The following is a 14,547-nucleotide window of genomic DNA, read 5'->3' on the forward strand; positions in this document are numbered from 1 at the left end:
TCCCTCTGCAGCAAATGGAAATGATATGCGGTGCGTTTGAACTGTGAACTTTCACTCAGCTGAGCTGTGGTCCACTGAGATGCAGAGGTACAGTATCCATCAGCTTGAGTGCAGGGCAGGCACTCCCAGCTTCAGCACCATGGACAGCGACAGCTGAATTAGTGCAGGTCCATCCACAGCAGCTGTGTGGTGGCTGATTCAATTCAGTGGTCACCTTGGGAGCTTACTGCCTACAGAGCATTCAGTGTCTGCCTTTGTGAGGGTGAAAGGGCTCCATTCATGTGCATTAAGCACACCGTACGTGTGCTGTCCATGACCTGAGTGGCTGCGTGCATGCAGCCCTAATAGGTTTTTGTCTCTTCTGCTTCTCCTAGCTGTGTGTGTAGGCGAGTGTGAGTGGAAGAACAGACACACAAACACACACACCCGAGCTCATTTGTAGCTTCCAGGAGACTGCTCAGTGGTGTGTTGAGTTTCAGTGATGCTAACAGCTTCAGCAGATGCTGGAGTCAGATGTTGCTGATGTAGTCTTCCCATAGATGTGTTAGTAATATGAATGAAGTGACATTAGTATTTCTGTCATTTGGACATATGAGTAAATAGATGTCAGGAGAGTTGGCCAGTCAAGTCGCTCTTCACAGTGTACATAGTGCTGCTAGTAACACCTCAACAGAAAGGCTCAGCAAACATCTATGAGACTGTACAGATCAAGTGCAAGCACAAGCACAGCTGCCCACAGGAGTACACACATATATTTGAAGGGAACACACACACACATGCACACACACACACACGCATGCACACACACACACGCTAGCATGCACACACATGCACAGACACACACAAACACAGACACACGCATGCATGCACAGACACACACACACACAGTGAACTATCAGTGCAGTCTGTAAGGAGGGCCTGAGGAGTGTAGTGTGAGTGTGTGCCCAAGTCTCCTGAGGCAGCAGCAGCCTCGTGTGCCAGGTGTGAGGGGAGGGCACTGGGCACCTGAGAGGATCACTCTCTAAAAGAACCATTCACTGCCCTGGAGGCCTAGACGCACCTAAACAGCTCAGGGTGGACACAAACACACACACACACAATCTGAGACTTTCCCCAATCGCTAACATGAGGTTGACAGCTCGCTGCTGAACTAATGGGTTTCCCAACCCAGAGAGCTGTCCGTGTGGCTGCTCAGTGCTGCTCTGTGTTGACTGAGCCTGAGCTGAGCTGGTGCTCGCCGGCTCGGTTTCATTTCACACTTCACTGACCCAGTGTGTGACGACGTGCACACACACACACTGGGCCAACTGTAGATGACAAAGCTTATTTCACCAGCGATTAGTGAGAGAAAGAGAAAGAGAAAGAGAAAGAGAAAGAGAGAGAGAGAGAGAGAGAGAGAAAGAGAGAGAGAGAGAGAGAGAGAGAGAGAGAGAGAAAGAGAGAGAGAGAAAGAAAGAGAAAGAGAAAGAGAAAGAGAGAGAGAGAGAGAGAGAGAGAGAAAGAGAGAGAGAGAGAGAGAGAGAGAGAGAGAGAGAGAGAAAGAGAGAGAGAGAAAGAAAGAGAAAGAGAAAGAGAAAGAGAAAGAGAGAGAGAGAGAGAGAGAGAGAGAGAGAGAGAGAGAGAGAAAGAGAGAGAGAGAAAGAAAGAGAAAGAGAAAGAGAAAGAGAAAGAGAAAGAGAGAGAGAAGCTACAGGTATACCAGTGTGGTAGAACTTTTGGATCACTAACAAAATATTATTACAGAGTGGTGATTAACATTACATTTTCATATGTGTATGCTTTTCTGTACATTCAATTCTATGCATCAACTTTGCTTTCTCGATGTCAATACTTTCTAATAAAGGTCATGTGACCCTTTTTGTCACGAGTTAAGGGTATTCTGCAGTAATATTAGGAATATCCTGAGGGGGAGCATACTATGACAAGAAAATGCTGTAGGATGTATGTATTGTATTGACCTATTATCTTACTTCCTTGGAGTAACCACATGACTTGGCGTGAGGATCACATGCTATGTCCAAGAAGTGTCCATGTATTGTTGCATTTCTGCATGAATGAGGAGTTTTGGAAAAGACCATTGTATGCTCAAGTGAGAAGGACTCATGTGATTTGTATTACTACGATGTAACTAACATGTATAAGATGGGGCCTCGCCCTACAGAACTTTGGGTTTGGTATTGGAACGTGCTGGTGCTGGTAACTTGCCCCTTTCGTGGTGATTAAACCTGCAGTGTTTTCACACACCTCCCTGCTGAAAAAAACAGCTAGAAACCAGCTTATGCTGGTAGCTGGTTTTAGCTGGTCTTTGCTGGTTTTCTTCCAGCTCTTGCTGGTCTTTGCTGGTGTAGCTGGTTGGGCCACCAGCTGGATATGCTGGCGTGACCATCTGAGGAAGCTGGTCATGCTGGTTTGACCAGCCTGTCTTGTGGGATACAGCTGGTGCAAGATGGTCATGCTGGTGACCAGCCTGCCAAGCTTGACATTGTTGGTGTAAGATGGTCATGCTGGTTTGACCAACATAAGCTGGCACGGCCAGTTAAACCAGCAGTGTAGACCAACAACACCAGCTAAAATGACCAGCTTGAGGTGGTACGACAAGCAAAATCAGCTGAATTACCATCGTTAGGTGGGTAAACCAGCTGAAGGTATGTTTTCGCAAGAGATTTGCTGGTCTAGCTGGTCCATAGGGTGGTCAAACAAGCTGGTCAACAAGCTGGTCAACCAGCAAACCACCTTTAGCTGGTCAGGCTGTTTTTTTCAGTAGGGCTGAGTGTGTGTGCCTGGAGATTTTTGACCACACCAGTGTGTCAGTGTCTGTGACCATGTGCTGTACTGCTGTAGAGTGTGTGTGTGTGTTCTGCAGGTGCACTGGTGTGTCAGTATGTGATGTGTATGTGTGTGTGTGTGTGTGTGTGTGTGTGTGTGTGTGTGTGTGTACGTGTATGGGAGAGAGATAGAAAGTGTGAGAGACTGAGTATTGAGGTGTCCCGGTGTTTTAGTGCGTTGTGATGATCACATACTACTCTCTGTGTGAGAGTGTGCATGCCTGTCTGTATGCACGGAGCCGTGTAAGGCCAGCAAGGGTTGTGGAAGGTAAACCTCATTTAATTTTCATGAAACAGATGGACCATCCAGCCAGGCCCGACAGGGCGAGATAAAAAAACAGCAGACACACATCAAAGTGCAGCTGATGGTGGATCCGACCCAGCCTTCAGGGGCTCTCTCAAGTGAGCTCTCCCCAGTGCCAAGCTCTTATCTGTGGACTCGCACCGCCTCTGCCTCCCCTTAGCATGTCTCGCAGTGCCTGATACCAAGATAGCCCAAAGATCTCTTCAGATCTATTTACCCAAACACTCTCGCATAGAAACCAGTTCCGACAACGAGAGGGTGCAGAAATGGCCTCTCAGGATGGCCTCCTGGATCGGAGAAACAAGAAACAAACAGTGGGGGGGTTGTCTCCAATAAACATGGAGAGTGCTTTTGTGTTTAGCAGGGTGTGTGGATCGACCGGATGTGTCGTGTTGGGGGCTTTAATTGGATATTTGCAAATCCCTCACTCAGAGAGCAAGGAGGAGGATTAAATTTGCAGCTATGTAGCATTAAAATGAGCTGCAGTGTAAAAACTCTCAGCCCTTCTCTCTCTCTCGCTCTCGCTCTCCCCCCTCTCTCTCCCCCCTCTCTCTCCCCCCTCTCTCTCTCTCTCCCCTCTCTCTCTCTCTCCCCTCTCTCTCTCGATCCCTCTCTCTGTCTCTCTTTCGCTCTCTCTCACTCGCACGCAGTCAAGCGCAAGCACATGATGCACATGCAAGTAGTGCAGTGGAGTACTCTAGAGATCAGTTAGGCTTACACTTCTGTTGAAATAACAACAGCTAAGTGTGAAAGAACCATGCACTGTGTGTGTGTGTGTGCGCGGGTGTGTGTGTGTGTGTGTGTGTGTGTGTGTGTATGCGCGTGCGAATGTGTATGTGTGTATGTGTTTCAGTCATCACCAACTCTCTTTCTCTTTCTCACACACACAGTCTCACACAGGCATGTACACACACACACACACACACACACACACACACAGTGACCACTTGAATGCTCAATCTCTCAGCAGTAGCTCAGAGAGACACACACACACACACAACACACACACACACACACACACACACACACATTCGCACGCGCATATACACACACACACACCCGCACACACACACACAAGGTTCTCACACAATCAGCTGGCAGGAAGGGGCTGGGTGCCCTGTGGCTACTTGTGTGGAGAGTTGCCTGAGGCCAAACAGCAGGAGGCACGCACCAGCAACAGCAGCAGCAGCAACAGCAAAGCAGCTGCCCCTGGACCACAGAGAAGACCACAGCAGCAACAACAGCTGAAGCAGAATCTGCTACAGCTCCACTCCAACTCTCTCATCTGCTTGGAGAAGATGATGGAACAACCACCACCAGCACCACCACCAGCACCAGCACCACCACCAGCACCACCACCACCAGCAGAGCCTTCTCCTTATCTCCCAAATGCCCCATAAATCCCTCATATCCACAGCAGAGGCAGCATGTGGTGTTAGAATAAAAGCTGGAGTGAGAGAAAGAAGGTCATTGGTATCTATTTTTTTCTTTTTAAGCTTTTAATTATTTGTTAATTTGCTTGTTTCTGTCTTAATGCCTGTGTGTGGAGTGCTTTGGGTTGCACTTTGTGCATAAACATTGCACTATATCAATTAAAGACTTATTTACTTACTCACTAAATGGCTTTTTGCATCTTAATATGAGGAGTCAATCAAGAGATAATGAATGAAAAATCTAGAAGAGGAAGTGGAGTAACTAAATGTTTTAGGACAAATAAACTTGTCCCATCTAAGCTGCTATGAACTTACTGGCGTCGATGAATATACATTATTCAGCTGCATGATATCACAGGAGGCTTGGCTGCAAAGAGAGTGTAGCTACCCAAAGTGCAAGTGCCACATCACTCTAATAGATGGCAGAGCCAAGGGTGCCCACGTCAGTCGCTGACGCCAACTCGCTTCCTCCTGAGGAAATGCTCAGACTGGTCTAGTTCACACGAACCACCGCAAAGAGTTCCTCTCCTTTCTGCACCAGAATAAAACCCTTCAGCAGGGGAGTTTTGAACATTCTTACAGAAGATTCTGTTCCGCAACAATGTAAGGTTCTAAAATTCCCCGTTGAATTCAGTGAACCCAGATGTTCTTTAGAACGTTCAATCAAAGATCCTTGATTGGTTCAATTTCCAACATTACCAGCTTAAGGGCTCTATTTTAATGGTCTGAAACAGAAGTGTCTGCGCAAAACGAAAGTGAGTTTGTGGGCGGATCTTGGGCACTGATGCTATTTTACCGGCGGGATAATTGACTGTTGCGCCCGATGCAAATCTAAAATGGGGTGGTCAGAAGTAGCTACATTAATCATGGGTGTGGTTTGGGCGTAACGTGCAATAAACCAATCAGAGTGTCATCTCACATTCCCTTTAACAACTGGCACGCTTGTTCCATAGCTGATTGCTATTATGGTGGCTATTTGCCAGGTGCAGCCAGGAGCGTTCACAGCGCTATAATCACTGTTCAGTTGGGAACAGTTTGCTATTGATTTTTCCTCTTGACAAAATGTAATGCAGAATTGTCACAAAGACATACTTTCCGATGTTTTGGGATCACTCTCACTGAATCACGAGGTTAAGAATGCATGGTGATATTTTTGCAATGTACAATGTAATCTAACTCTCCCGTGCTGCCGCTGGGGCATTTGGGTTAAATGGCATCGGCATGCAATTCAACATCGCATCTCCTTAAGTCCTCTAATATTTCCTAATTTATGTCATCAACACATCCGTGATTCGTGAAAATGTGTAGATTTATGCCTATTTTTTCACATCTTAATGGACACCATACTCCATTATTTCCCTCGAGTGGTAATATTTTTCTTTAAAATTATGTATGGTTTACAGAAATGGGAACTGTGTGCGTTGAGAAATGGGAAAGTGTGCGTTGCGCAGCACAGGCAGCCAAGCAAGGCTCCTTACCCTATGCAACTCAACAACGAAAAAACAGTTTCCAAGTTGACTTAACTTTCAACTCTGCACAGTATCCCATTAACTGCATGACAGTAGGCTATTTACAATATTTTCTGTTAAGTAGAGTTTGTAAACACGTTATCAACTTAATGCACGCCAAACATTTGTTTGAGCAGGAGAGAGAGAGAATAACAATGAATGGACGCAGCAACTACAGAAATTGTAGCCATACTTGCCGCTTCCTTGTACTATCTATGGTTGCTGGTTAACAGCACATAAAAGCTGATTTAAGCTAATTCACTAACTCAAGACTTCAAGGCCATCATGGATATAAAACGTTTTTTGAAAATAACGAAAGGATGGAGGGAACATAACAAAGATTGGAGTTATTTCAGATGGGCTACAACAAGGTAGCAATGATGCTGCTTAAAACCTTAGCGCAGCTGGAATAATGCATAGGCTGATGTTAAAGCGCACGCGATGTTTAAAGCCATACACAACGGTACATTGGAACAAAACTAAAGGTAACTTTAGCCTTTAGGGCTGTATAAAGTTGTCCAAATTAAAAGGGTCATAAAAAAGGCGTTGTTGTTGTAAAGATATTGCATGTAGATGTTGTACTATATAGGCTACTAAATTTTTAGGTCACCAATGCACGAACAAAACCGGGAAATGGACAAATATTATCAAGGCTTTGAATGTTTCCGTCTGTGCACGGGGGTGTCTGTAGATTGGTGTGCAACGCATTCATTCATGCAGGCCTGTGGGCATGCATGCACCCTTAAAATAGCATCTGCATTTGCGCCACAGACTTTAGACCAGGGAGTTCCTGGTCTGTGGCAGAATTGTTTTCTGAAACAATTCTGAAACAAAATATCAACAGTGAACGTTTGCGCCGGAACACGCCCCGTCTTCGCTGAACGCATTCATAAAATTCCCTAATTTACAGGCGTGTACCTGTGGAGGGAAAATTCCAATATGCGCTGACTGCAAATAGGAAAGACAAAAGAGTACAGTATCAAAGTCAATTGCGCTGGGACGCAAGATAGAGCCCTAAGTGTTATTTACTGATAAAACATTCCTCCCGATCAGCTCAGAGGCTATGAAACCTGTGATTTGCACAACTAAATACAACTAAATGTATGCTTCATGTTTATTCACACCTAATGTAGGCCTCGCTCATTCGTTTAACAGGCTTAATGAAGCTACGAGAGAGCGCTTTGTCACAGCTGCCATAAAAAGAAACTGCGTGCTGTGCTAATTTCTCCAGTTTTCAACCCGGAGCTTCCCACAGCACACATAACTGCACCACGACAGCCGTGCCAAATGAGGGCATTTTACATGGATGTCAGACACGATTTGTCCATAACATTGTGATTCTGACTATCCGCAAGTGAAAAAAACTGAATGCAGTCTGTGTGAATTCTAGTGTGGGGTTGTGACAGTACAAGCACTGGGGTCGATGCAGCGGAGGAGAGCCCAGCTCACGTCTCACGGACTCCCAGCTAGGCGCCGCCTGTGTGGGCTGAAGCAGGGCGTCTCGAGAGCCGTCACCTCCACGGTTGTCTGTAGCCGGTAATGCGCTGCATCTCCAGGAGAGATGAGCGGAGACGAGCCACCCCCTACCCTCTACTCCAGCAGCCACAGCAGAAGACCCCCGCAGCTCCAGGGCCTACTGGTGACAGCTCTCAGCCCTGCAGCCATTTCCTCTCCCTGTGGGGCTCCAGCAGCCTTTGGTAGGTGGCAGGGGCTGCTGTACCTGACAAATAGGATGGCAAGCACTCTGAGGAAACAAGAACCAAGCGCAATTAGACTCAACCAGTCCTGCTCTGCCCAGTCAGTCGTCCACTCCTCTCCCTTGCCTCCTTTCCTCCTACGATCTCTCTCTCTCTCTCTCTCATTGTCAGTGTGTATGTTTGTCATCACCCTTTCGCAGTGGACATGTGGTTTTGTGAGTAGTCAGGTGTCATAAGAAACACTAGCCCTTGTCTCCGCTTGCAAACAGGACTTAGCAACGAGATCGCTGCACAGTCACGCACCGGTGAGCAGCGTCACGCAGGATGGCTTCGGACACAGATCATTTAGCACCCTCCTGTCCCCACGCCACGTGAAGGCCTGGGTGTCGCTTTCATGGTAATTCCAGCCATGGCTTATCGGTAGTTTAACCAACTGGGTTCTCATTCTGAGACAAACAACTGCTGCTGTAGCTAATGTCAACTGTAAATAGCCTTACAGCCAAGCAAAGAAAGACCTCATAGCAGTGATGCGTGTGGTGTGTGTAAGAGTGTCAGTGTGTGTGTGAGTGAGTGGGGGGGTGGGGGGTGTGCTTAGATACACTTCAGTAGAGAGAAGGAAGGAAACAGTGTACAGCACTGCAGAAAACCCACAAGAGACTGCCATCTGAATCCCATATTAGCCATATACAAAACATACACTTCGGCATGCTCTACTTTGGGGGAAATGTGTGAATGTGGCTTATATGAACATTAGGGGAAAATCAGCGCTTGACAATACTGTGTACAATACTCCGTATGGACAGATCAAGGCTATGAGTGAGAGTAGACAGCTTGCATGAACAGTGAGCTAAGGTTTGCCACAGACTAAGAGGCACACACAGACACACACACACTTATATTATTGGGTCTTTTGCACGCACACACACACACACTTATATTACTGGGCCGAGCCCTTTCTCTTTTCTTTCTCTCTTTTCTCTGTGCCATCCATCTTCTGCTGAGCAGCTAGGATGATAGGGAGATGAAATCTAAATAGATTCCTCCCCAAGGGATACTCTGGGAAAGCAACCTAGATAACTAACTGTCAGCTTAATGGAGAAACAGAGACTGTGTGTGTTTGTGCGTGCGCGCGCGTGTGTGTGTGTGTGTGTATTTCTGTGAGGGATGACAGAGGGAAGAGAGAAAGAAAGAAACTGTGGGAAACATTGTACAGACAGTAATGGCCCTGCACACAGACCTATTCCCATTCAGCGTCGCTTCTGATGATCGGCTTTGATGAAGTGGAAAAAAAGGAAGAAAAATATCAAATCTCACACACTCCTTCATTTCTCCACATCAATGAGGGCTTGGAGAATGGTCATTAATTTACCTGGATCTTCAGGGAGCATAGCTTTTTAATAATGGTGAAAAGACAATTTGTATGTACACGCACGCACGCACGCACACACACACACACACACACACTGCAGTTCAGCAACACCCTACCACTCTCCTACATAACATAAGAATATTCCATTCCAATTAAAAGGAAAACAGCCAAGGACATTCAGTAGAAAGGAATCATAAAGAGGAGAGAAGGGAGGATTTGTGCCACTCAGATCGATTGGCTGTCTAAATTCCAGCTAGTGCACGTGGGCTTTTGTGAAAATCGATAGTTTCTCAGCGCTCTAGATGAGCAGATCTGTCCACACAAGGAGGGATGTCACTGTTAGCTTTTTTGACGCCATCTTATCAACGGGAACACAAAGCTGGTAGCACACACACACAAACACACACACACAAACGTCGAGCCTTGCTGGATTAGATGCCATCTACCACGACACAGGCGGATCACTCTGTGCAGCCGGATGCAGCAAATGGAACTGACAAAAGTTCACTGGAGCTTGTAGCAGCTTAGCTCCGCTCCGAAGCCCCGGCATCACCACGGAGTGCCTGAAAGCAAGTCCGCGGAGCAGGAACCAAAACGATGGGCGATCTGGGCCACTCAGGACTGTGCTCCACTGAAAGGAGGAGGGATGGGGGGTGTGTTCTGAGGAGGCTGGGACATTCTTTCCAATGTGTCGCTCCACTGCCCCTCATCAGGGACCTAATACGGCTAACACAGGAAGGGAGCTGCTGACCTGCAGACCTGGTTTTCAGTCTCAGGGGACACAGTGGCGTTCCTCTGAGCCCTCTCAATATCACAGGCACTGCGTCTCTTACACTTTAAGCCAGTTAGTGTAATGTCCAATGATGTCCAATGTAATGTCCAGTGTGTGAGGGTAATGTCCAATTTCTAATTAGACAAGAGGAAAGGGAGGAAGCGAAGATAGATAGAAAGAAAGATAGAAAGACAGAAAGAAAGAATAGAAGGACAGAATCAGGAAATAAAGAAAGACATGGAGAAAGAAAGAAAGACAGAAAATATGAAAGAAAGGGAGACAGAAAAAGCTCAGTAGGCCAGTAAGTAAGAGAGTGCAAGCCTGAACTCATCCAGCGTGAGGGCACAGAGTGTCCACTTGGCCGGTGCAGAACCCAGTGTGGCTGAACTAAACCTGTCTGGGTCAAGCCAAACCCAAACTACTGCCCACCAGCTGAAATAAACCTGTCTGGGTCAAGCCAAACCCAAACCTACTGCCTACCAGCTGAACTAAACCTGTCTGGGTCAAGCCAAACCCAAACCTCCTGCTCCCCAGGCGCCCGGTAACTCACCCCTGCAGGTCCTTGACGGAGAAGGAGACCTTGAGGCTGTGGCCGAGCACGTGCAGCGCCGAGAGGACGTCGGCCCACTGCACCATCTCCCCCAGCGGGCCCCCCTTCAGCACCTTGGGACTGAACATGTCCCCAGACTCCTCCGTCAGGAAGCCCACGTGCACCAGGATCTATAGCCAGAGAGAGAGAGAGAGAGGAGGAGGGAGAGAGAGAGAGAGAGAGAGAGAGAGAGAGAGAGAGAGAGAGCAGCAAAGAAAATGAGCTCGTAAAAAGTTGCGATAAATGGTGTTTTTGAGATGAGATAAACATTCAAACTTGATGAATACATAAAGAAGAGTGAATCCTCTTCAACAAAATACCAAAATCAATTTGAAACGAAGAAAAAAAGAGGAAAGAAACTAAGAAAAGGGGAGAATTGGCTGAATATTCAGAGGAACTGCACAAACTGCCAAGAATCTAGGGGTCAGGCCTAACTTCTACACAGGATCAAAGAAGAAAACCAAACTGAAGTTTGGAGTGAGCAAAAATAAGAAAAGACAGACAGACACTGCCAACTATAACGACTATATCACATAAAAGACTTAAACTTGGTTTGAGTTTCAATTTGAACCATTTCAAGAACTGATAGCTAGCTATGCTAAACTAAGCTAAAACCAAGGGGGCAGGCGAACGTTCGGAGAGTGTAGACACTATGGCTGATCTGAGGCTAAATAGTAGACCAGTTCACCTAGCCATCCCATTGAAGCCCATTCAATTTTGGCGCCACTTTGATATCAAATAACGTTACAGCTGAAGCGTTTTAAGCCTTTATATGAACTTTTTCTATTTTCGGAGTAATACATTGTGTAATTGGCGTCATAACCTCGTAACTGACTTAATGGCTGAGTAATAAACTTTTTTTCCGAAATCAATGCTAAAGTGATGTAATGAGCATACAACCAGAGCGGGTGAAAGCGTCGCACAGGAGCAAAATAACCGTATTCTCTGGATAAGAACGAAAGCATCGGAGCACATTTCTCAAGTTTTGATGGATTGACAGTAGCCTAGGCTATGAATGTGGTGAGTGCTGTTTATATGAAATCACTACGAACAACTAGGACATTTAGAACAGTAATGTAGACATGGTGGTAACGAAGTAAGTGGCTACAGTACATACCCAATCTCTCGGTGCAGCTATCACAAGAGTTACACGAGTCAGACTACGTGCCTACGTTACATTTACGTCCCCTGAGCCTGCGCAGAAAGCCTCGTCGACCAACAGGAAACGGTTAAATTTAGCTTCACCCGCCTCGATTGACATCTACGTGATGACTCTGTCCATATCTTTACTGTCTATGGCTAAAACAAGCTAAGCTAAGATAAATCAGTTAAATCAGTTAAAGGACCCCCCATTATTACATCAGCTACTCATTTACATATTCATTAGCAACAGCCAATCAGTAACCATGTCAAAGGAGCAGCCTCCCCAACATTCCAGAAAGAATCCTAACTGCAAAAAGAATGTTTTAAAAGATACAAAACCAATTCCCATTCTGTATCCTCCAAAAGCAACAAATGAACAACTGAAAAAAACTTTTAAAGAGGAACACCTAAGGGAAAGACCAGACTCTCTTTGCTGACCACTTTAAGAACGGTGGAATCAGTAATCTCATATTTTTTTCCAACGATCCGGAAGCATGGCACACTGCAATTAGGCTCCATTACCCCTCTGTCATTCGTAAGGGCATTAGTAATGGATGGAAATTGCAGATTCCAGAGAATGAACATTTTGACAGTACAACAACAATAAATTTATACAAGACCGGAACAATAACAATAGAGGGAAATCTGAAGCAAATTGAAAAAGACTTCAGTGAAATTAAAGTTCAAGCTCAGCTACATAAGAAAACGGACACACTGGGTGCAAACCAAAGGGAACAACTACAAAGCAACCTTTCTGAGGAGCTCTCTACCGAGGACACAGAACATTATAATTTTACAGAGATCTCTTCTCTATAATTCTCTTGCCAGTATGAGGGATCAGTTTTCAAGGTTGGAGATAGAGCTTGTGCAACTGAGAGAAACCATGAATTGCCTGGCATCAACCCCAGATAAATACATACATAAAACTGACAAAGATGATGATTATGGAAAAGATATGGTGGCGCTGAAAAAGGAAATCAAAGAACTGAGAAGAGAAAGGGAGGAATTCAAACAGCTCTCCCTGATTCCAGAGGAGATCAGACAGTTGAGAGTAGACAGCGAGTCTCATTCAAGTCAACTGTCATGCCTGACGGAGAAGCTGACGCTGTCAGACAAAGAAGTTATGGTGTCCCAACACTAAGAAAGCCTTGGATCTTCTTTCAGTGGAGCAGTGGGGCAATCCAAGCCACATAATCATCCATACAGGGACAAACGACCTGAGAACAGGAGAGAGTTGCCCTATCACTCAAGAACGTGATAACAACGCCAGAGTTGTTATCTCCACACTGCTGCCAAGAACGGACTTCCACCCTGACACCATCAACAGGATTAATGCAAGCATATCCAGAGACTGTGCCATGAAGCAAAATGTTTTTCTGGCTCATCCCCCTTTGCTTAATCACAACAACCTCTTTGATCATGTCCACCTGTACAAAGAGGCCGTCCCATCCTTTGCAAAGACTCTGAAAGACGTCGCTCTCAACCGCAGCATCCAGAGAACCTCCCTGCCACACCACCACCAGACAGGCCACCCTGTTCACCACCAACATCAGAGGCACTGGGGCAACTCAACAATTAGGTCGAGACCTCAACATGGCCATTCCACAACCAGACAAAAGCATCCAACATCCCAAAGATCAGCTCCTGCCCAACATTACAACCTGGTACAGGATCAGCAGAGCTTCACTCAGAACCAGAACCTGAGTTACGCTCAAGCTGTCAGCGGAGCATCAGTCCCCCATCCAACCATTCCTCCCCCCATTATAGACCCATCCATATCTTACCCATCACCACCCCCATCTACAGAACTGAAAGATATCCAACAAATGCTCAGTTGTCTATGTTATCTCATGGGTCAGTAACGGTCAGTAACAAAGACAATAATCAAAAGAAGGGGGAATACTATATCCCTCAAAGGAATGAAAAAAAAGAAGAAGTTAAATGTAGATCAGTGTCAGTGTGTGTGTGTGTGTGTGTGTGTGTGTGTGTGTGTATGTATGTGTGTATGAACATAAGTGTAAACTTAATTGTTCTGGGCGTATGTGTGTGATTGTTAAAAAGATATCGGCGTGTTTGATTGTATGTTTATATGTGGAAAAAACATGTTTATTATGTGAATGTGTGTGCGTCGTATGAATGTATGTGTGTGTGTATATACCAAAAGTACACATAAGTCTGTGTTTGTGTGTTAGCGTGTTAATAAACCATGAGTGTATGAGCGTATGAGCGTGTGTGTGCGTGTGTGTACCAGAAGTCTGCGTTTGTATGTAGTATGTTAGTGTGTCTGTCAACTGCATGTGTTGACCAAAAAAAAAAAATGTATGTCCTTGTTTGTTTGTCTTGTGCTTTAGTGTGTCAGCCAACCACAAAATGTGTGTATGTGTGTATCTGTATGTGTATGTATATGTGTACTTGTACGTGTATGTATATTTGTATCAGAAGGTGTAGATATTTAGATACTGTGGGATAGATCTTTTATGTTCATCAATGTTCTTTATGTTTATCTCAAACCAGCAAAAACAGTTAAAGCATTATTTCTAATGGGTTCATCTTTAAAAATTGCATCTTGGAATATTCAGGGCCTAAGGTCATCTATTTTTGGCATTAAGAGTAGAAACTCAGATGAAAGAGATAAAAAACTCTGACATCCTAATTTTGCAAGAGACATGGAGTAGAGGAGACTTGTCCAGTGGCTGTCCAGTAGGATTCAGAGAGATAGTATTACCATCAATAAAATCTAAAGGAGTTACACAAGGCAGAGACTCCGGAGGAATGCTTACAGTATAGGGTATAAAACCGAATTGACTCATACTGTATACTAGAAACCATCAAAATAGGCGAATTCAACATATAGATAAAAATAAAAAAGAGATGGTTTCTACAACCAAAGATATCTTCCTGTGTGCA

General features: G+C 45.4%; 1 protein-coding gene across 1 annotated transcript in view; it reads right to left on the bottom strand.

The window, feature by feature from the left end:
- Positions 1-14,547, bottom strand: part of LOC125296836 (alpha-1,6-mannosylglycoprotein 6-beta-N-acetylglucosaminyltransferase B-like) — an 82,543-nt gene that overhangs the window by 25,359 nt on the left and 42,637 nt on the right. Inside the window, 1 exon segment of the mRNA XM_048246940.1 lies at positions 10,459-10,628. Within this exon segment, the coding sequence (XP_048102897.1) occupies positions 10,459-10,628 (170 nt within the window).

Source organism: Alosa alosa, chromosome 6 (assembly GCF_017589495.1).
Source record: "Alosa alosa isolate M-15738 ecotype Scorff River chromosome 6, AALO_Geno_1.1, whole genome shotgun sequence".
Lineage (NCBI taxonomy): Eukaryota > Metazoa > Chordata > Actinopteri > Clupeiformes > Clupeidae > Alosa > Alosa alosa.